Genomic DNA, 22,500 nt, shown 5'->3' on the forward strand with positions numbered 1-22,500 from the left:
CTGAAACTTTATATAGCTATAACTCCCTTGTTTTTCAACCAAACAGGATGGGATTTGGAACATAGATAGATATAATGGACTTCTACAAGAAGGTATGGTCACCATGCACATGCATGCAAGTGCATGTACGTGTGCTGCAATCTGATTGGTTGAAACTATAAACCGCTATAACTCCCTTGGTTTTCAACCAAACGGGGTGGGATTCAGAACATAGATAGATGTTATAGACTTCTACAAGAAGGTATGGTTACCATGCTCACGTATGCACGTGTGTGCACGTGAAATGAGTAAAATCAAAAATACATTTGAATGAGCGTATTTTTTAATACTTTTGTATTAAATACTTTAATATTTAGTATATTAAAATATATAGATTGTGTAGACAAGATGATATGGTCATTACGCATATGCATTCACATGCACACGCGTGCAATGCTAAAATTTGAATGAACTCGGTACACTTCTGTATAAACGTTGTTAAAGTCTCAAATGAATAGAGTTTGTCTTATTTAATGAAGCTTACAGGGAATATGGCACAAAAAGAGAGTTGGGGAGCGTTTGGGGAACATCTGTAACGGTCCCCGTTACAATTAGCACTAGTTGTTGATATCATTTCGTTTGCCTTTTTTGTGAACAGGTGTAACGTTTGCTTGTTTCCATTCAGTAGGAAACACTGAACTTTGGAGTGATTTGTTGAATAATTTGCATAATGGAAAACTTAAGATTGTTGCAGCTTCCTTTAGAAGTCGCGGGTTTACGAGATCTGGCCCAGTCGCCTTAGACGTATCTAATGAAAGAAGGACGTTAGTAACTTCATCAACAGTCAGTATTATTTCAGAATAATCAGAATCGAAATTGTTATTACATATACTAGTATGCGGAAGACTCGCTGATGAATCGTCGATCTTTGACTGGTTCGTAAAGAAATTGTTAAATGCGGTTGCTTTATCGAAATTATCATCAATAACACTACCATTAACCTCTAAGGGAGGTAAATCATTTCGGGTCTGAGTGTTGGATATTTTATTTACCATATTCCACCACTTTCTTGAGTCATTACACTCGGATATATTATTTGATAGCTTTTTGTAGTAGTCCTCGCGAGCATTACGAACAGTACATATACATTGGTTTCTTACTTTTCTAAATTCAGACCATTTGTCAGGGTGATCAGTTCGTTTAGCGATTGAATGTAATCGTTTCCGTCTCCGGATAAGTTTTCGAATTGCATTATTTATCCAAGGAGGATCGGATTTTCTAATTGTCACTATCTTATTGGGAATGTTATTTCTAGCATGCTCTATAATTGTTTCGTTAAATCTTTTTACATTGATGTCGATGTCAGAATCGGAAAGTATTTCTTCCCACTCGACCGAGTTCAGGTTATCTCTATATGAATCATAATCGCCATGATTGAATAGCCAAATTTCGCGTTTAAATGTGTGAGATATTTGATTATATTGACTTATCAACGCATAGACAGGACAATGATAACGTACGTTCTGGTCCAGAAAACAATCACCAACGTAAACTTTTTCCAGAATATTATTATCACTGACCATAATAACATCCAAAAGTGTAGAAGATTCTTCGGTAAAATGAGTAGGTTCTTCAATTAGTTGGGTCATGTTGTACATAGCCATTATATTGACGAGATAATCAGATTGATAATTGTTGGTCAGTAAGTTTGCGTTAAAATCGCCTGTGATAATTATTTTACTTATTTTAGTGTTATAAGCTAAGTCTATGGAGTTCTCAGTATCACTCCATATAGATACAGGAGAGTTTGGGGGTCGATAAAAGGTTCCATACAGGTAGGATTGGCCACCCATAAAAAGTTCCAACCAAACGCACTCAACCGTGGTTGGTTCGAGGTCAGTTCGGCGTTTTGCGAAAATATTGTCCTTGACATATACTGCCACGCCCCCACCCGTTTTCGACTTTCGACAACGACAGAATGGAGACTGAAAGTTGTGTAAATCGATGTCTGAGTTAATGTTGTTTTCGTGAAGCCATGTTTCAGTGAACGAAAGGATGGTATGATGGTGAAGTTCTGCTTCAAGTGTTTGGATCTTGGGAATTAGACTTTGTACATTTAAGTGGGCGAAAGTAAATCTATTTGGGTCGAATGATGTGTTGTTTTGAGTATTTGTTGATGAACTACATGTGGATATTGAACATGAGACACTTGGTGATAAGGTAGGTCCTGGATTCACTTCAATATCACCTGACATGAGTAGGAGAAGTGTATACAAGAAAGTAAGAAGAGTCATAGATATATACATACATAAATTGTGTAATACGGGTGCGTTGGTATTGGTGGAACATTTGATTGAAATATTGTCGTGCATAATGTTGTTTAGCCCCATGTTTGCCAATACATGTAAAAGTATGATGATATGTAAACATTTTATGCCGTACTGTAAAAGTAAATTGATACAAACAAAATCTTTTAAACTTAATAATGATTTGGGAAAAATGGCAATGTGATAAAATAACCCCACACTAGCCCGGTAGCTAGAAATGTCTACACACATTAATCAGGTAACACCTGAGTTTTGGTAGATTTCAAATGTTAAAAATCGGGTCAGGTGGGGTAATATGAAATATGATGAAATGATAATGACTGAATATGGGAACAAGTGGACATGGTCCGCGTATGGTACCACAATGTTATGAACATCTCTGTCAACATATAAACAAGAAAAGAATGTACAAACAAACGCAACATATATACACAATAGAAAGTAAGATGTGAACATTTGCTTAAATATGGGAGTGGGGTTTTGAACGTGGTAGGGGTGAAAGGTTAAATTAAAACTTAAAGATGTAATTTTTAAGTGAGGGGGGGGGGGGGGGGGGGTTACTCGAAACTACTCATTACTAAGCACAATGTACATAGGTACTATTCTATACATAAATTTATAAATATAGAAATATTAACAAATAACTTTGTATTAACATAATTTCGCAATCATATCTATCTATGATGGCAAAATGTTATTTGATTGACTACGGCGAGGCACGATGTAAATCAGCAGAGTGGTCTATGTGGGGCCACTCTCTTTCAACACATGGCCAAAAGGGACTAGGTCCGACTCCTTACGGACCGCATAAGTCCTATCCCCATGGTCACGGACGGTAATCTTACCGTTGGAAGTCCAGGCCTGCTTTAACTTGTGTTCTCGACAGAGCTGCCTGCAGAAGTAAAGAAGACGATCACGGTATTTGGTTAGATCTTCGTTGATAACGATTTGCTTAGTTTGATAGTTTTTCCGCAGTTTCTTGGCTTCCTTCATCAATGAAAACTTGACATCGGTAGACTGGAGTCTGACAATGATTTGTCTCGGTGACTGTCTTTGTTTCCGTGGGTCGCCAACACGATGGGAGGTCACAATATCAGATGCTGAAAGCGCAACTCCCGCAGATGATGTCACTTCTAGAAGCTTTTCAGTAGTTGATTCATCAGGGGTTTCAGGAATGCCGGAAACACGGATGAGGGGCCTTCGACCATATTGCTCCAATTCGTCTACCTGAAGACGCAGATTTTCGTTTTCCTTACGCAGAAGGCTGACCTCAGACCGTAGTGGTTCCATCATCTTATCTGTTATCTGATGAATCAACTCCTGGATCTCCTCTCTGATAGAAGCTCTAACAGATGCGCTAACGGCGTCGGCTATTTTTAGCCGGGCTCATTTCTCGTAGAGAAATGCCCGGCTATTGCGACGGTGAGCAACAGAAAATGCTGCTTCTTCACCGCCAAATTAAATTTACGAGTTAGAATATAGTACATCTGCGCAATCACTTTTGAGGCAATACAAACACTGAATTAAACTTTCATAGTTATCTGAAATTGTCAAAAAATAATTATAATAAAATACTTTCTATCGTTTTCGCTGATTAATTATTTGGTTAAAATATGCGAAAGGTATTCAACAGGTATCCCTGTCTGCGTCATATTCTATAAATAAAGGGTGTACTATCAGGCTAATACAAATGCGGGAAACATCATTACTGACTTGATGTACGCTTTGATGCAAAACTCCCCGCTGAGGACCCATCTGTGCATAATTGTGTGACCTTAAATAATCTTGCTGCATCAGTGTTTATTTACTTTTGTGGGTATGTAAAACCCCCAAATGATACATGTGACAAATATTTTACGCTGTCAAATTCTAGCTACATTTTAATTAATTTTAAAGCTTTTTAATGCTATGTATGGCATAGATATATATAATCATCTTTTCAATGGCTGAATCAGCTTGATTTTAAACTGTCATAGTGGTCTTTGTTCATTACCTTGTAAATGAGCCCGGCTTTCAGTACTTCTGAGTACTTTGATTTGTAAATCATCGCTTGATATTGTTAGAGGCTGAGGATTAACTATGTATTGTGCCGGATAACCAATATGGGAGGGTGGATGTTGCAACATTGACGAGGGATGCGTGTCAGGGGTGGAACTACAGACCGGCGCCCCGAGTTGATTGGACGTACCCTCCATACCTGAGTTGTTTAATGATCCCTCTCGAGTTTTTTTACTCGCAACGTCAGAATATTGCAGTGAAATGTCACTTAGATTACGTTTGTTTTTATCACACATACTATGAAAATTCAATTTTAATATAACAAAGAGTGTATGAGAGTGTATGAGCAGTGTTCACATAGTTACCTCAACCACAAACGTAAACAAAAACTTTCCATAAACCTCCTCAATCTCAAGTCAAACATTCATGTGTCCATCGTCAAGCCTCCTTCAATGTCCTATCAATAAAACCGGTCATTTCACCCGATCACCACACTTTAGTAGAAGAAATTACATTTTTTGGTGAGAGCGAAAACAAAGTGCAGCCATACAACAAGGGCCACAACTCGATTCTTTTGGTACCCCTTTTACACTTGGGTGGAGTGAGGAAATTCGTGTAAAAAAATGATAATTACCACAATACACTCAAATATTTCAGAATATTCATAATGTTTAAATTATCTGAAAGCAATTGTTTTAATTTTATATAGTATTTGGGTGGGATAATTTCTGCATTTTTCAAGACAGCTTCAACGACAGAAATCTCATTGGGAAAAAATTCTGTCAATAAATATTTCTAAATTCACGGTTGAATGTAAGTCCTCTATCGTAATTATTTACTGTAAAAATATTACAGGGTGAAGCTTACCTCAATATCGCACGGAAGCATGATAAAAACTCTTAACGTTTGTATTTTCCGAGTGCGGGAAATCAATTGTGAAGTCACACGAAAATATAAACATTCAAAATTATCTTAATAGAGAGAATCTCTGCTACTTAATACGAAAAAATATTAAATTAAAAAATCTGCTTCAGAAATTTATCACGATACAATGAAATAATTAACTGATCATGATGGGTGTGTGTACTTGATCTCGCTGCACTGAGAATTCAAACACTACGTCTATGACGTCACTGACGTCAGACTGCAGGGTAAAAAGAAACAAATGTGTGGATTGGGCAACTTCACAATATCTAAATGATGGCAAGATCTTTAAACTAGAACCGCTGACACTGGGGCCATGAATGATCACGAAGCGAACGCTCTACCACTAGGCTACCGTGACCGGTTTTACTCCTGGACATCAAGCAGGCAAACTGTTGGCATGAATTTAATGAGTATTGAGTCCTCTACCAAAATTGTGAAATTCATGGCCCCAGGGTCAGGGGTTCTAGTGCTAGGGCGGGGCTATATAGATTACTAGTATATAGTGAAATTGCGTGATTTATTTGAAAATCTTCTACTCTGGTCCTGAGTAAACTAACCAAGCACATAGTTATGATGAGCAAGAGTGCCTCTTCCAAAATTGTGAATTTTATGACCCAGGGTCAGTGGTTCTGGTGTTAGGGAGGGGCCCTATTGGTTACAGTGAAAATGCATTCATTCTTTGAAAATCTTCTTCTCTGCTCCTAGGTATTAAAAAACTAACCAAGCACACAGTTATGATGAGCAAGAGTGCCTCTTCCAAAATTGTTCATTTTGTGGCCCCAGGGTCAGGGTTTCTGGTGTTAGGGAGGGGCTCTATTGATCATAAAGTGAAAATGCATTAATTCTTTGAAAATCTTCTCTGCTTCTGGGTATTAAATAAACAATGTAAGTACATAGTTATGTTGAGCAAGATTGCCTCTTCCAAAATTGTGAATTTTGAGGCCCCAGGGTCAAAGGGTTCTGGTGTTAGGACGGGGCTCTATTGATTATAAATGAAAATACATTAATTCTTTGAAAATCTTTCCTTTGCTCCTGTGTTTTCTCCCAATGATCCAAGTATATAAGAAAGGTGTATCTAGCAAAATGGTTATTTTATGCCCCCCCCCCCCTGGTTGGGGGGGGGGGGGGGGCGGGGTACATAGTCTGAAAATAAATTATTGCTTTGAAATCTGCTCTTTGGTATTAAACAACCATTTTATGATCAAATTTGCAAAATTTTGAAATATGTGGCCCCCGAGTCAGTGGTTCCTTTGGGATGAGGTGCACAACTGGTTATAAAGTAGAAGTGCATTTTCTCTTAATGTTATTCTGATCTACCTCTGGATATTAAGTAAATAGAGTAAACATGCTAAGTCTATACTTATGATAAGCAATTTAAAAATTGTGAATTGCAAATTTCATGGCCTCTGGTTAAAAACACGAACCAAATTTAATTGTTTGAAAGTTGTTGCACAATACTCAGGTAACCTATAAGGCCCGTGGGCCTCTTGTTCTTTATTCCCATCTTATGTGCTCAGGTGAGCGACGTGGCCTATTGGCCTTTTGTTCTCTATTACAATATACTTGTATATCAACGGCATGATTTCTGTTTTTTTTCTACCAGTGACATTAAACTTTTTTGGAATGATTCCCTATAAGTCAACCTCATGACACACCCTCGTTGACTCTATGTTAACCCCCTCCCCAACCAGCTTCGTTTGCAGAGATTTAAAATGTTCACAGCTCCACTATATCTAGTGAATCAGTTACATGTTCTTTTAAGCGCATAAGATGCAGTAAGGAATTGTAAAGGTTCTTAACATTATCCCACGTGGCCATTTCCCTGACATGAATTTTGTTGAATCTTTGTTCAAACTGTAATTTGTCTCCTTGAAGAACGATGAAGACATATCGCACACCGTCTGTCAAGATGTTAAAAAGAGGCATGTTTGTCTTGTTTTTGTTGTTCGTTTTCCTTGTCAGGCGCTCTGTTTGAAGTATACAGAGTTCTAGGACAGCTTGAACTACAGAATCTGGCTTGAGAGATCTAGAGCTCTTGGCTTCGACTGCTCCAATAACCTCCCCATTACTGTTGACGATTCTATAATCAAATTTGCAATTGGGGAGATAAGAACAATCCACATTTCTTTCAATTTCAACAGAAAGGTTTAAACATGAACAGAGTGGAAAGAAAATTTCATTTAGTATAAGCCTTGTTCCCACTTCTGTTCTACACAGAGACTCAAAGTTACAAGTTAGCGTTTCTTCTTTTTCATGTCCGAAAAATTTAACTGTTGAGGATGCTATATGGATTCTTCGTTTAAACTCGGAAATCATCTGATCTACTTGTAATTCATTTTCACAAATACTTTGTTGAAAATCCAACTCTTCCACAGAGCTTTCGAAATCGAAATAGCGAGAAAATAAGTCTAAATTCCATTGAGAACAGGGCTTGTCGATGTCTTCTTTTTATTCGGTGTACGTTCAGCTCTAATTCGTGGTCTTTCAATTGAATGCTCCTTTTCAAGGGAAGCCAGATGCTGTGGATTTACGTCTGCCACTATGTCGATTCCATCCACTTCCAGATCAGGCGAGGACAGATCTTGTTGAGGGAAAGCAATTGGTGATCTCTTGATTTCGCCATTGGCATGGCTGGTACTTGTAGATTTCATATTTGAGGTGCCATTTCCTAGTAATACATTATCAGTTGTGGTAAGGGCCTGTACCGAGACACAGTTAGATTATTCTAACTAAGTTACCTTATGACCTACATTGCATTATGTACCTACATGTCTATACTTGCTCTATCAATGATAGAGCAAGTATAGACATGTAGGTACATAATGCAATGTAGGTCATGATAGTATCATGCACGATTGAGAAACGTATGTCGCCTATGACTAGCTGTCGCATTCATTTGGCGGATCCAAGAAACCGTTTAGGCAGTTGCGAAAAAGCTCCTGACAATCTAAAAAACAACCCATTCTCTTTAAAATGATAATTTCATTTAAGAACGTGCAAGAACAGAATAATTCCGAAATACTATTATTGCTGATGTGTTTTAGCATGTTCAAGCTTTAATAAATAAATGATTTTGTGTTTTATGTGCCAGGAAAACGTCAGAACCGGCGCCATGATGAAAACTGGGAATTCGCCGCCTCCAACCCAAGGTGGCATTTTTGGGTTGATCTTCGAACCGAATTAAATGTCAAACTAATAACCAATCAATAGTACAATACTTTTAGTACTCATCAACGTCGTTTTATGGTTTGTTCATAAAAATCGAAGAAACAATTAAAATATCTTGACCGAGAGGTTTTCATTTTGTGCATTTTAAAATTTTGCTAGTCTTGTATCGTAATGTGGACTTATTTCCGAAATAAGTACCTTCTTTTGCATCACGTGTCCTGGGTTTACTTTGCAAAAATTCAGACAACAGTGATATATAACCCTAGCACCCCACATAGTTCATCAGTGTTTAGAGTTTTCTAAAGTATGGTGCAGTGCTTATCGTTTTATAAATAAACATGTCTATTAAAATGAAGATGTCAAAAAAAAAAATTTGAAACAGTAAGTAAAATGACAAATAATTTATTTTCAAGACTTAGAAAAAATAATTATAGAGAGGACTGAATTGGCTGAGCATGCTGCCTAGTCCCATTCACATTTGTAAATATAAGTAAAATATTGTTTAAATAAATGAGGTATAAAAGTAGATAATATTTCGTGTCATAAATAAAAAGTAGATAATATTTAGCGTCATAAATAAAAAGTAGATAATATTTCGTGTCATAAATAAAAAGTAGATAATATTTAGCGTCATAAATAAAAAGTAGATAATATTTAGTGTCATAAATAAAAAGTAGATAATATTTAGCGTCATAAATAAAAAGTAGATAATATTAAGCGTCATAAATATAAAATTCATATTAGTAACATCAAATTTTTATCCCTGCATCTAAAATAAAATACACCTGATAAGAAGTGTTACAAGTAAATAAATTCACTTTTCACGTTTTCTCCTCTTTTTATATTTACCTATAACGCTAAAATATGGCTAAAATACTACCGACTACGCAAAAATATTTAAATAAAAAAAATCATCACAAGTAATGTCTCATGTCTGTCTTCAGATGAAGGGTCAACATCCCTTGTATTTGTTGATCAAAACATTTGAAAATGATGAAGAAAAACAAGTTTCCGATTCATTCCCTAGAAAGTTAAATGGTGGTCATTTTCTAAGAGGATAAATATCCTGACACCTATTTCTAGATTAAGGCCATTTCAATCAGCTCTACGTCATTTTCATTGGTTGATAGATCGATAACTTCCGGCGGAAGTGTTTGTTCTCGCATCAAGGTCACCAATGACCTGTACAGAATTTTCACATCGTGCCACGATCTGACCTCTCTCACGGAAACCCTACCATCAACCTGTTCAAACTGTAATTTCTTTCCTCGGAGAACGATGAAGACGTACCGGATACCGTCTGTCAGAATATTGAAAAGAGGCGTGTTTACAACTTGGTCAGTGTCTTTTTTGACAAGGTGTTCAGTTTGAAGTACACATAGTTGTGTAATGGCCTGCACTATTGATTCTTGGCACAGAGATCCTGCGCTCTTTGCCTCTACTGCTCCAACAGCGTCCCCATCTGAATTAATTATTCTGTAGTCAAATCTGGACTTAGGGAGGAAAACGCAGTCAACAGTCTTTTCAATTTCAATCGAAAGTCCCAGATATGCACAGACGGGGAACATGATTTCATTTAAAACTAATCTTGCACCGATTTCAGTATTGCACAGGGAGATAAAATTCAGAGTTTCTTCTGTTTTTTCTACATTTTGTTTGAAATTAGACGAAGCAATTGTCATTCTGTACATAAAGTCTTCTATTATTCTGTCTAAGTCGCCTTCACGGTTGTCAATATTTTCTCTCAACTCCAACTTTTCCACACAGTCCTTGAAACAGAAGTAGCGAGATAATAACACAATATTCCACTGAGAACACGGTAAGTCAAAATCGTCTTTTTTATTGGCAATTCTCGCAGACTTCGTTAAAGCATTCCTCGCTCGTCGTCGCTGCACAGAGTACTTGTCACCCACATGTAGTGTATCAATATGAATACTGAATTTCGATTTCCCCTGAATATGCTTATTTTTAATCCAAGGAATCAGCTTTCCTTTGTTTCTCCTTTGTTTGGTTTTCAAACTATTTGTGAACATACCATTTTGCTTATCAAAAGTGTTCGGAGTTTTAGGACTTCCATGACGGATTTGTGAGTAAGAGGTACACGGCTCCTCATCATTGATTACTATCGGATTATCTCTGGAATTTTCATTGGAAGCATCAATTTCGGAGAAAGAAGGTTGTGTATCAGACTCGTGAAAGGAGGCGTTATTTTGCTGTGTCGGTGCGTTCTCTTGAGCTTTTGGTGGTTCGAATGTTATACTATAAGGTTTATCTTTCATCAACTTTATTGCAAATTCTTGGGACAAACAATCATTTCCAAAATTTATATCAAAAATTTTGATGCCATGGCAATTTTTAGCCTTGCGCTTAGATTGAAGAGGCTGTAAAAAGTTCCTCCAGTTTTCTAGATTTTCTACAAAATATGTACATGTATAAAGTCGTCACTTAATGGAACAATAATGAACATACAAATTTACTTATTGGAAGAGTAAGGAACATGTCAGTGTACTAGGTTTCTTATCCAGTACAAATATGAAATTTTATTAATTTATTTTTAAAACTGGCAACCACTTTTCAATAATTCAATCACATATATCTGCATTTATTCATCTAAAAATTAAGACCTTTGAATTTGCTAGTTTTCAAATTATTTCCTTATGATTAACCACTGTTTTAAGTATAACACAATATTTTTTAAAGTAAGAGGCTCTTACTTTCTGAGGGTGTCCAATCCATAATGAATTCACCCTCAGGCTATAAAACCATCATGAAAAACACTCCTTATAGAGATACAATGTCGTATGCTATCTAATGATCTACCTTTTTTGTCCCCTGCTTTCACGAAAGCGAGGGGACATTAAATCTCATTCGTCTGTCTGTCTGTCAGTCTGTCCGTCACAAAAACTTTAACCTTGCCCATAACTTTAGATTTAGTGAAGCTATGACTTTCATATTTCACATGTGTATTCCTTGTGACAAGACCTTTCTTTGGGTACCACCAAATTTGACCTTTTGACCTTGACCTTGGAGTTTGACATACTTTTACACAAAAATTCCAAACTTTTACTTTGGCCATAACTTTTGAATAGTAGGTACTAGGACTTTCATATTTCACATATTTATTGTTCGTGGCAAGACCTTTCATTGGATAACAACAACCTTGACCTTTTGACCTTGACCTTGGAGATTTACGTACTTATGAAAAAATTTTAACCTTGACCATAACTTCTGAACGGTGAGGACTAAGGCTTTTGTACTTCACATATGTAATCCTTGTGAGAAGACCTTTGATTGAATACCAACAACTTTTACCCTTTGACCTTGACCTTGGAGTTTTAACTACTTTTTAAAAACTTTAACCTTGGTCACAACTTTTAAACAGTGGATACTAGGACTTTTATATTTCACATATGTATTCCTTGTGGCAAGACATTTCATTGGATACCAACAACCTTGACCTTTTGACCTTGACCTTGGAGATTTACGTACTTTTGAAAAAACTTTAACCTTGACCATGGCATAACTTTTGAACGGTGAGGGCTAGGGCTTTCGTACTTCACAAAAAACCAACTTCAATGTTACTTTCTAAATAAATTACATATGATAATATGTTCATATTACACACAATATGTTATAAAAAATAACATCTCACCCACAAAGACACCGAAAGTGGGGGACCCCAATTCTTTGAATTTGCTTGTTAACAGTATAAACAAAATGTATCCTTTTGAAATTGCTATAAATACTACAATGTACATTTTAGCATCTTTGATCATGTTGATAGTGAAGGTTTTTCAGTCTGCTCTGCTCCTTATAAAAGGGAACAAAACAGTCCAAAAACCCTTGGCTAGCAAAGAATCAAATGACATTTTTGTAGAATACAACACAACAATCTACAATGTATTGTAAATTATCAAACATTCTCAATTTTTTATGACAACTTTAACAAATTGGTTACCTATGCTCAAAGTAAAATGTGACATACCGGTATATTATGTGTATATCACAAATGCAAAACATTTACATCATAATCCTTTAGATAAATACTTTCTTACCATTTGTGAAATCTTTTTATTTAAGGAGAAGAAAAGAAAAGTTTATAATACCATTCTGATCAGTCTCCATCATCCACCTGGTCTGTTGTCAAATGCTACATGTAGTTTACTGGAAATGAGCAACCATCAGTTTTAAACAACTTGGGTGTCTTAGTTAGTGGTATTTCTGTCAAATAATATTCATATACATATGCACTTTCATGAACATGATGAATTAACATTATTTTCAATGCGTTATCAGATTGTCAAACTGGTAAACAAGTAGAATTTCTCACAGATTTATGGCAAAAGCTGTATTGATTCTCTGTTTACATAATAGAGGGCGGAGCCCTCTCACGGGCCCGAAGGGCCCGTGAGAGCGAAGCTCTCCCTATAGGTAACACGTATGTATATGAAAAATAAAAGAAATCTATTGTAAACTATATGTCATTTACAATACCTATGGAACTGAGATTCTTGTCGCCAATATGGCGTCGTCGCTAAAATGGCGTCGATTTTATCCACGCGCTAATTCTCGTTGCTGATGAGACTCATCAAAGTAAAAAACATTTTACCCAAGGATAGTGTTTAGTGATTCTTTTCAACTTCAAATCAAATCCATTAGTAATCAGGCCCTTCCTACTTTCGGTTTAGACGCTTAGGTTTTATAGGGTCTGAAAGTCTCGTCACGTGACTCGCGAGATTTTACGATAATTTTCACTTCCGGGCAGCTCAGACATTAGAGTTGTGTATTGATTTAAGCATGTTTCTGGTTTATACAAAGCTTTCGAGAAAAAGTTAAGTAGTTTTACAAAGCAGAAGGGTTCTCCGACTTACGATGGATGAATTGCGTGCCTTAAAAGCTTGGGTGCGAGTGTTAACGAGGAAAATTTCGATCAAAGTACAGGTAAACAAGTCAGATAATGTCATCTGTTTCGTGTTTATTTTTAGCAAAAAAGAAGTGTTTCATGTCATACACGAATGAAAAAGTTTCCCAATCATGTATTCAATTAATCTGTTCACAGATTTTTCTTAAATCAGAGGACGATAATGTTATTATCAGCTGATTACAGAGGAAGAGTTTTGTCAGTGTCCGATGGGTACAAACGTCATATTGTGGCTGCATCACTTTTGTTTGGGTAAATAATTTATTAAAAATACGATTTTTCGGTAAGTTTTACCTGTTGTATGTCAGTGGATCGAGAATTGAATATTTGTGGACATTTATCAGTTCTGGTACGATCACTAGATTTAGCTACGTAGCTTTATTTACCTACATAGCTTTATTTACCTACCTGAGGTAGCTTTATTTAGCTACCAACTCAATTTTTTTTTATAAGCCTCCCTAGTATGAATATCAATAGTCTCTTTATTGCGAGTTTTTGTCTCTTTTAAATAAAAAATAAAATTTTGAAAAGTTACATTGAAATAGCTAAATAAACCTACCTGAGGTTGGTAAATAAAGTTACGTAGGTAATTTTACCTACGTAGCTAAATCTAGTGATTGTACTGGACCCCAAGGACTAGATGTTTACATATTTTGCTAGTTCTCTGTATTCAACATTTAACAGCTGTTTAACATGTTTAACAAAATTCATATCGCTACAATAACAATTTTTACACAACCAAATTTCTTAATTAAAAAGTGTATGTTCCCTGAACATGGTGTGGGCAATTGGTTTAATTTCTATCTGTTCAATTTATTCCTTGATCTTGGTTACATAATTACATTAAAACTTGTTCTTTATAGCAGAAGTACAACTGAGAACGTGGTTGAGGAACACAGCTGAAAGATGCAGTTGCTTTAAGCAGTACCTAAGATTTTGATCAACATTCTTCAAAATGCAAATCAAATACAGGTATGAAATTGATGCAACAAAATATGTTCTAGGGCATAGGACGATTTTCACCTTAGTTTGGACTTTCAGTAGGGCGTGGCATTCTCTGGGGGTAACGGGTTTTTTCGCCGGATATACCTGTTCGCAAATGTTCATTAGCGCAGAATCTGTTCGCCGGAAATATTTTCGCCCAATATCTTGTTCGCCCTATATGAGGTTCACCAATGCTTTTATATACTTGTATATATATGAATTAAAAATTAACATACAAGTTTATCATTTTTTTTTCTATTTATTTCCCTTACGAACTTGAATTTTTTTTTTCTCAAATTCTGATATGATCGAAGAGCAATAAATTAATTTTTGATTTGATTCTATAGTAAGTTTTTTTTTAATAAGTAAGTGTTTGCACTATAGTAAATTAGATGATTAATATCAATGTGAAATAGGGGGATACATCCGTGTTATTTCTATGATTTGCACGATGTTTTGCTTTGAAAACAATTAAAGGACTGAGCCGTTAATAGGTGTGACCGCTGACCATGCACATGTATAACGTCTGACGGACACAGTGACGATCTGTTTTATTTTGAATGTACAAAAATTAGGAAAGAAATTCATTAGACTTTATTCTACTTTAAATTACGGTGAACAAACCCTGTACGAACAAGTTTTAGGACGAGCAGAATCTGAGCGAACAAGAAATCAGGCGAACAAACATGGAACCCTCTCTGGGCTACATAATGGGTATACAATTAGGTAACGTGAAGAATGCCACGTCTTACTGAAAGTCCACACTAAGCTGGTAAGTTCTATACATAGATAAAAGTTATTCTCATACATGGTAAATCATAGAATGACAAAAACTTAAAAAGGTCTGTTATTGTCCATTGATGCTTTACCCTCAACCCCCACCCCACAGTTTTAGACATTTACCCATAATTTATCTGTACTGTCATCTCACCTCACTATTAAAATTGGGTGAAACAGCCTTATATACTGATTAAATGTATAATTTTATATTACATATATGGAATTTTTTTTAAAATAACAAATAAAATAGACAACATTGGCCATAATTTAAAATATTCTTATTTGATTACTCTAACCCACTTTTTATCAAGGTTGGTTGGTAGGTAATTTTTTTTGGCATTACAGTATTGAACGAATTGATAATTGTTATATTAAAAAATCACAGACATTAGACAAAATTATACCTTCGCTTAAAACATCTATGGAAATAAGGGGGTGGGGAATAAAAAAAAATGAAGTGCTGAAAAAAATTAATTTAATGGGTTGGGATGATGTTGACAGGTTAGTCGGAGTACATCAAAATTTTTTTTATTGTTAGCCTTGGTAGGGGCACCCTAAATATGAAGATATAACAAATGCACAATTTTTATACCAGAAATTTTAAATGAAAACATTTTGTGCGTGTGTATAAAAAAGACAATTTTTATTCTGATTTTCTTCTAAAATTATAGAAGATTCTGATTTGTGTCAAATAAATAGATATTTGCCAGATTTACACCAGCAACTCATTATTTGTCAGGCACCTAATTATTATCAGGTGTGCATACAACTGTGCAAAATAACCAAAATTCAAATGACATGTAACAGAAGATTGTTTAATTACAGGTTATTGTCTGCACATCTTGCAATGGATGTTTTGATTGAGAACTTATCGAGCATAAAGACCAGCCATGTACCTATCCTGTCATGACATTATTAAAGGTAAGTAGCCCTATCAGCAAAGGATCGAACAAAGCAAAACCTTCATCTTCAGAAGATTTACATTTAATAATAATTGGTAATTTATTTGAATTCCTGTAGAATGTTATGTTACATACCATTAAAAAAAAATATTTAATCAAAATCCCTTTTATTTCAGTACTCTGTGACAGTGGGAAGATGTAATTTAAAACATGACATGGCTCTATGTTACTGCATCATATATCGAGCCAAGTTTACTTATAAACTGAAGGAAAACAGTCAAGCATCATTTGGAATTGGAGCTACGTATATCACCGCCTTCACAATATGCCAGCTTACATAACCAAGAAAGCACAGTTACCAGTTGTACCTATGATGTCGGACGAGATCCTGAGAATTCTTTCAGTGCACTCATCACTACCTGCAAAGAAAAGAAAATTTGAAATGACTTGTATCAACCCTTTTGTATTTCATCTGGCTTGTACTTTTAGTACTCATTATCCTTTAGACCATTCCAAGTTTTTCCTATGTTTTTTTAGCGTCCGCATGCGCCTTGGTTTTTGACACCCCATATAAGAAAAAACACACAACAGCAGGAGTCCTGAAATCGATTAAGAAAGAGGGCGTATAAGGCGTGTACAATCCCCCGCTCTGAGACAAAACGTTTCTCAATTTTCAAAATTCACAGAAATGTCACATTTTTCTAAAATCATGTTCTCGGTAATGTCATCTTCAAAACATTCTATTATTTTATTTTACTGAACGACATATCATTTGATAATCTTTATTTCAAAATTGACAGTTTAGCATATTTAGTGGAAAATGGGTTTAATAGAGCTATAAAAAACGAATTTTGAACATGAATGGGTCAAGTCTCCATTCTTCGTAAACGCTTAAATGATGAAAATGTAAATGCGAAATCTATTTCATTTGTCCAAAAAATGGAATCTGAACCCATTCTATATGAAAATCGAACTTTTCTGAAAAAATTTACGCTTCAACAAACCCGTTCATTTAAATCACAATGAAAGACATCAACAATGTATATACTTCGTAGCGTAGTGGTTAAACTGGTTGGTCTTGGACCCAATCTGCACTAGGGAGAGAGTTCGAATCATACGTGAAGCTTTTTTCCTTTTTTTGTTTTTTTAAATGTCTTAAAAACATGAGTGAAAAATAAATTATTTATAAATTATTTAAACAATGAAATACATAATTTGATGTGAAAAAATGATATAAACCATAAAATTTATAAAAAATACTACTTTTAGAATTGAGAGAAGTCTTTTTTCAGAGCGGGGGATTGTCCTCGCCTTGTACGCCTCCATTCTTTAGTAGAAATTTTTGAATTTTGTCAATTTCTCCAAATAATTCTGTACGGTAAGTTATATTGTGTGTATTTTAAGCATTTAATCCCCCTTTTTTTGCTAAAGAATAGATGTTTCTTCTATTAAAGCAGCTTAGTTAGATCAAACCATTTGAAGGGCATCATTTTTATGACTTTTAAGAATGTATTTTATGTTTTGGCTTGTGTGTTTTTTGCGAATAGGTAGGTAGGTTTTTGAAAGGTGGGTGGACGCTAAACAGGGAAAAAACTTGGAATGGCCTTAGCTTACTTCAAACAAAATTTCATCAGTATCAACTTGTAGATGAAAAATGTTGAAACAGTTTGTTTGTCCCAAAGGAAATTCTCTTCCATTAATGAATTATCAGTGTTGTGAGGGGTTGATTGATGTCAGTTCCATCGGCAAAGTACCGGGTATTTGTAAGCGGAATGGTGCAAACTGCAAAATGAAACACTTTTCATGAGAACCTGGAAAAACATCAGGTGGAAGTGATCAACTACATGAGTACAAGAAAAAAAGTGAATACTTTCTTAAATACTAGCATTAACAATGATGCAGTAAAACTCGGTTATAGAAAAAAGTCACTGAGGCTTATGAAATTACTTTGCTAAATTCATAATTCTTTATAACCGTTAAAAGATTTTTAAAATTTATATAGCATGAGAAACAAGATAACTTAGATATATAGATTGAATTCGCAATACATGTATCTGTGTTCTACTAAATGAGTTTTACTGTATAAATTTAATATGCCTGTTTACATCCTTTATATAGAAAACTAAATACACATGTATTATGTAATTGTAACTACCAAATATACAAATTAAACCATGACTTTCTTAAATTTGTTCTGAAGTGTATTTATAGTGTATTGAAATAAACATGCAATATTAGTCTTGTTATACTGAAGAATTTTTAAGAAAAGGTTATTCATTGAAACAATGTGCAAACATTCAGCACAGTTAGCAATTTTTATGCAGAACTTAAATGTTGAATGTGCATTTCATTTGTTTGGATGAATGTAAGGCACACAGAGGAGAAAAGTACTTGTTCACAAATGTTATTTACAGATTTATTTTTATTTAGAAAGTATATGACAAATTAAACTAGCATTTAAGGTATATGGTCCCTTGATTTGCCATGTTATGTGAGCTTTTGTGAACTTGATACTGAACTAGTAAGTTTTAAATATTGAAGTAAAGAAAAGTGCAGTGCTACATGTACGACAAATGAGAAAATTTCTAATATCTATATAAGGCGGATCCAGGGCAAGCGCGACAGGCATGTGCCCCCTATCCCTTTGAATTTTTAAATGAAATTTTGCTTATGCTATTCTAAAATCAAAGGGATAATGCCAGGTGTTCGAATTTCCTCAATTTTATGGGGGCTTTGCCCTTGCATTTCTGCCAAGTCTTTTCCCTTCCATGCAGCAACCAAATCCCTTTACCTACTACTGCGCCCCATCCCCCGTTATGAAATTCCTAGTTCCGCTGCTGCTAATTACTACATGTATATTTTAGGAAAAAATGCCTTCACATAATTTTAAGAGCATTTTGGAAGGGTTCATGAAGCTTTACAGTTAATATTGAAATTGAATACCGGGGTATATACATGCCTGTGTACATGCAAGAAGTAATGATTGACATTCTTATTTCTGGATCAACAGGACAGAGTACATAATTAGCTCATCTACTTTATACATGTATCTACTGTAATGATATATGCATAATATTATTAATAAATTAAATAACGAATGTTATCTCTATCAGGATTATGTTTAAATGTAGTTATCAACCCTTTTCCCCGTGATCGATGCATTTTGATACATGTACATGTATATGTACATGTATTTCCCATTTGTTTTCAATGTCTTTGCACACTATATCCCGACCTGATTCTATTGTCCCGTGAGCTAAATCAATGGAATAAAGTTATGGAACCAATCTTTGGGAAACCTTTTAGTTTGAAAACACGCTATTTCAATTTAAAAACTATTTTAATTTTCCTTTTATGCTTCAAAATATTCGCTAATCGTGCCCCATTCGGGATAGCTTGTATGTACGTCACTTTATAAAACAAAAAAGCAATTTAAGACTGTTTACCTGTTTAACTCAATCCACTTTCCCCTCTTCTTTTCAATAATCGGGCAACAAACGACATGACAGACTTTACTAGTCCGCTGCGAGGCTTAAAACCTAATGCGAAGCGGTAATCCATTGTCTCCAAGAACGCTGAGCTGCCCGGAAGTTATAAAACGAAAGTGAAAGTAAACGAGACTTTCCGACCCTATTTATAGTTCGCGCTAACAAGTAAAACGGCATTTGATTGGTCAGAATTTCCCTAAAGGCGGCGCTGTCGTCTGCACGATGGAGGAGCGGATCTATCTGTGGCCCCTTTCAGAAGAAAATCCTTATTTATTTGCCATTGAATAATAAATGTCTTCAGGATTATACTTGTCAATACATACCAAGCAAGAAATAGAGGATTTTTTTTGACAGTATAATTTTTTGAACGTTTAAATTTTTTTTTAACTGATAAAATAAAATACCCTGTGAAAAGTCTCACAGGGTGTGGATTTCTTTTTTTTCTTTTCCTTTTTTTAAGGTATCCAAATTACATGTATTTATGAATATCTACTTGTACATGGATACATAAATTAGCAGATCTATGGAAGTCTGAATCTCATTTTTGTTGTGATTTTTTAAAATTTAATATTTTGTTTTATAAAGTTTTTTCAAATGACAAAATTTCAGTTTCTTATAAAGATCACAATTAAAAGAAAAATCTAATACCGGTAGTACACTGCATGCATTTAGAAAATTCAAAAAGATTTTTTTTGACAATTGCAATTACATATAAAGTCTAAATTAAAGCTGGAAAAAATAAGTTAAACAATGTATAATGTACAGTCTGGAGAGGTAATACTGAGTAGTAGTTGTTCAGTCTAGTAGTACATACATTTTTCAGTATATACAAGAAAATATCCACAAAGTTATATACGACTTCAAAGTGCAGTGCATGACTGTGCATGCTGTTAATGTATACATACTGGTACCTATATGTACACTTAAATACTCAAATTTAATACACATCAAGCATATTAATATAGTTTTCGATCCTAATAAATCTGCTTATCTATTAAAAACATGAAGTAAATAATCAGAATCTTTGTTTAAAATAAAGGTGTGATGCTTCTATATTTTCAACCCTTGTGATAGTAACTCAGTCAAATGTTGGTCTGATGATTAGATTCATCCAGCAGGCACGTAGCATCGTTTTTGAAAGTGGGGGGGGGGGCAACCTGAGAAAAATTTATTTACTTACCTAAAAAAAGTTGACAAGCTAAAAAAAAAAAGAAAAAAAAAATTATCCAGACTCGAAAATCCTATTTCGTGGGAGGAGGGGGGGGGGGGGGGTAGTAGTGGCCAACTTTTTTCAAGGCAAACTTTTCAATAGACATTTTCTATAGTAAACGTATTGTTGGGGGAAAAAGTGGGGGGGCCCCCCCTGGTCCCCCGGATACTACGTGCCTGAGGAAGTATATCATCTGTCTGTAGTTTGGGTCCCAAGTTCGCCCTCTGACCTGGTCTTGACAATGATATTGTTCTTACTTTAGATGACATCATTATAATGTAATGGCAGTAATAACAGTTGAGAAATGAGTTGAGGTTTCTAGATAAGTGTACAGTTGTTAAATAAGTATATAAATCAAGAAGTGAAAGAAAAAGAATTGGTGCTGAGAAAAAGTTTATGAATTGATTATTATTTTTTTTTGAATTATTATTTGTTGGATATAACTAGTATTTTGGAACGAGTTTACTGTTATGTGTATAACTATAAAAGTTTAAGGTGTCATTGGACCTAGGTGTCTCACATTTCTTTGGCCTGGTATGTTGAACCCATTACTGGTTCAATGGCCCAATGCATGCCCCTCTTTTTTCCCACAAAGTTCTTCGACTTTAAGTGCTCTGGCTAGACAACCATTCATCTCATGATGAAATACTCAGTAGTATCTTGCATTATTTGAATGAAAAGTAATGAGGTACATGTAAGAGATGGGAAAACTTTTTTTCAAGAGAACTGAGTTCTTTGTTATGATTTTCTGACACTGACCATAGATCTACATGAAGCTAACCGTTTGCTTTAGGACTATATGCATTGACAATTTCAGAATTTAACTGATCAACTGATTTATCATTAAAAAATAAAATGTAGCAATTTTCTCTTCACGGCTCCGCCCTCATTAACGGTCACACCGTAAAACATATTAACAATTATCTTGCATTTCCCAAGCCAGGGACCTATATCATATAATAACACATTAGATACTAAAGTATCGTATATATGCCCTAAATGTAGAAGTTTTCTTTTAATTATGACATGATTGACTATTTAAACCATCTACATGTATATCTGTAAAGATTACGTTTAATACTTACTCTCCAGTGTTGAAGTTATTTTCAAAATTGTTACTGTACTCCACTTCTCCTTTCATAATTTCTTCCGGGAAGATGTGGATGTTTCTTAGGAATGTGTCACGGCAGATGAACAGACAGGAAGTTGAAAAACTACTTTACGAGAAGTTTTCGATATAAACATTATTTTCCCGGAAAACCTAGTGCGTAAGGGCGGGAAAAACAAATGATGTTCATTGGATGAAAGAAATATATTTTTTGCCTACCAAATTAAAATAAAAATGAATGAAATTTATATTTCTTGTTGAACTATACAATTTTGAACAGATAAGAATTAAACATTTATTTATTATTATTTATTTATCCAGTAAAAATATTTTTACTTCAGTAAAATTATTTTTACCCAAGTAAAATTCTTTTTAATCCCGGTAAAAATAATATACTCCTTTACAGGAGTGAAAATGCAATGTAGCCATTTAACTCACAATTTATGAATTTTACTCCTGTAAAAATATTATTACTGTAGTAAAAATATAACACTGGCCATATAAGTAAAAATTAACCAATCACAGTCCATGTAAGAAAATTGGTGACCCACAGGTCAACAGGGAAACTCCCAGGACTGCTTACACATGACATTTAGTAATGGAGAGGTTCTGTGCACTAAGTATATGACATGGCCTAGAATATAGTTCATTTACAAACAACCAAGCCATACTTCAATATGTTAATATAGCTACATGTATAAACAAATA

At 34.8% G+C, this 22,500-nt stretch overlaps 1 protein-coding gene, 1 long non-coding RNA gene and 1 pseudogene across 6 annotated transcripts; 1 reads left to right on the forward strand and 2 right to left on the reverse strand.

Annotated features, from left to right (window-relative positions):
- Positions 1–6,947: 6,947 nt before the first annotated feature.
- Positions 6,948–7,882, reverse strand: LOC134267074 (uncharacterized; annotated as a pseudogene).
- Positions 7,883–9,303: 1,421 nt separating this feature from the next.
- LOC134267076 (uncharacterized) lies at positions 9,304–21,865 on the reverse strand. Of its 4 annotated transcripts, XM_062749291.1 has the most exons (4): positions 21,770–21,865; positions 12,506–12,620; positions 11,114–11,153; positions 9,304–10,812 (listed from the first exon to the last, which is right to left on the reverse strand). In XM_062749291.1, exons 2-4 carry the CDS (start codon positions 12,506–12,508, stop codon positions 9,479–9,481), a joined length of 1,377 nt encoding a protein of 458 aa, XP_062605275.1. In that variant the 5' UTR covers positions 12,509–12,620; positions 21,770–21,865; the 3' UTR covers positions 9,304–9,478. The 4 variants fall into 4 exon arrangements, with proteins under 4 accessions (XP_062605275.1, XP_062605276.1, XP_062605277.1 ...); XM_062749292.1 differs by lacking the exon at positions 11,114–11,153; XM_062749293.1 differs by lacking the exon at positions 11,114–11,153 and having other exon boundaries at positions 12,506–12,603; positions 21,757–21,848.
- LOC134267077 (uncharacterized) lies at positions 13,114–17,103 on the forward strand. Of its 2 annotated transcripts, none has more exons than XR_009992090.1 (5): positions 13,114–13,340; positions 13,459–13,572; positions 14,184–14,292; positions 15,910–16,005; positions 16,163–17,103. It is a non-coding gene; the product is annotated as an uncharacterized LOC134267077 (long non-coding RNA). The 2 variants fall into 2 exon arrangements; XR_009992091.1 differs by having other exon boundaries at positions 13,115–13,340; positions 14,187–14,292.
- Positions 21,866–22,500: the final 635 nt, after the last annotated feature.

Source organism: Saccostrea cucullata, unplaced genomic scaffold, assembly GCF_032062105.1.
Source record: "Saccostrea cucullata isolate Sc308-1 unplaced genomic scaffold, CSIRO_AGI_Scuc_v1 ctg9807, whole genome shotgun sequence".
Lineage (NCBI taxonomy): Eukaryota > Metazoa > Mollusca > Bivalvia > Ostreida > Ostreidae > Saccostrea > Saccostrea cuccullata.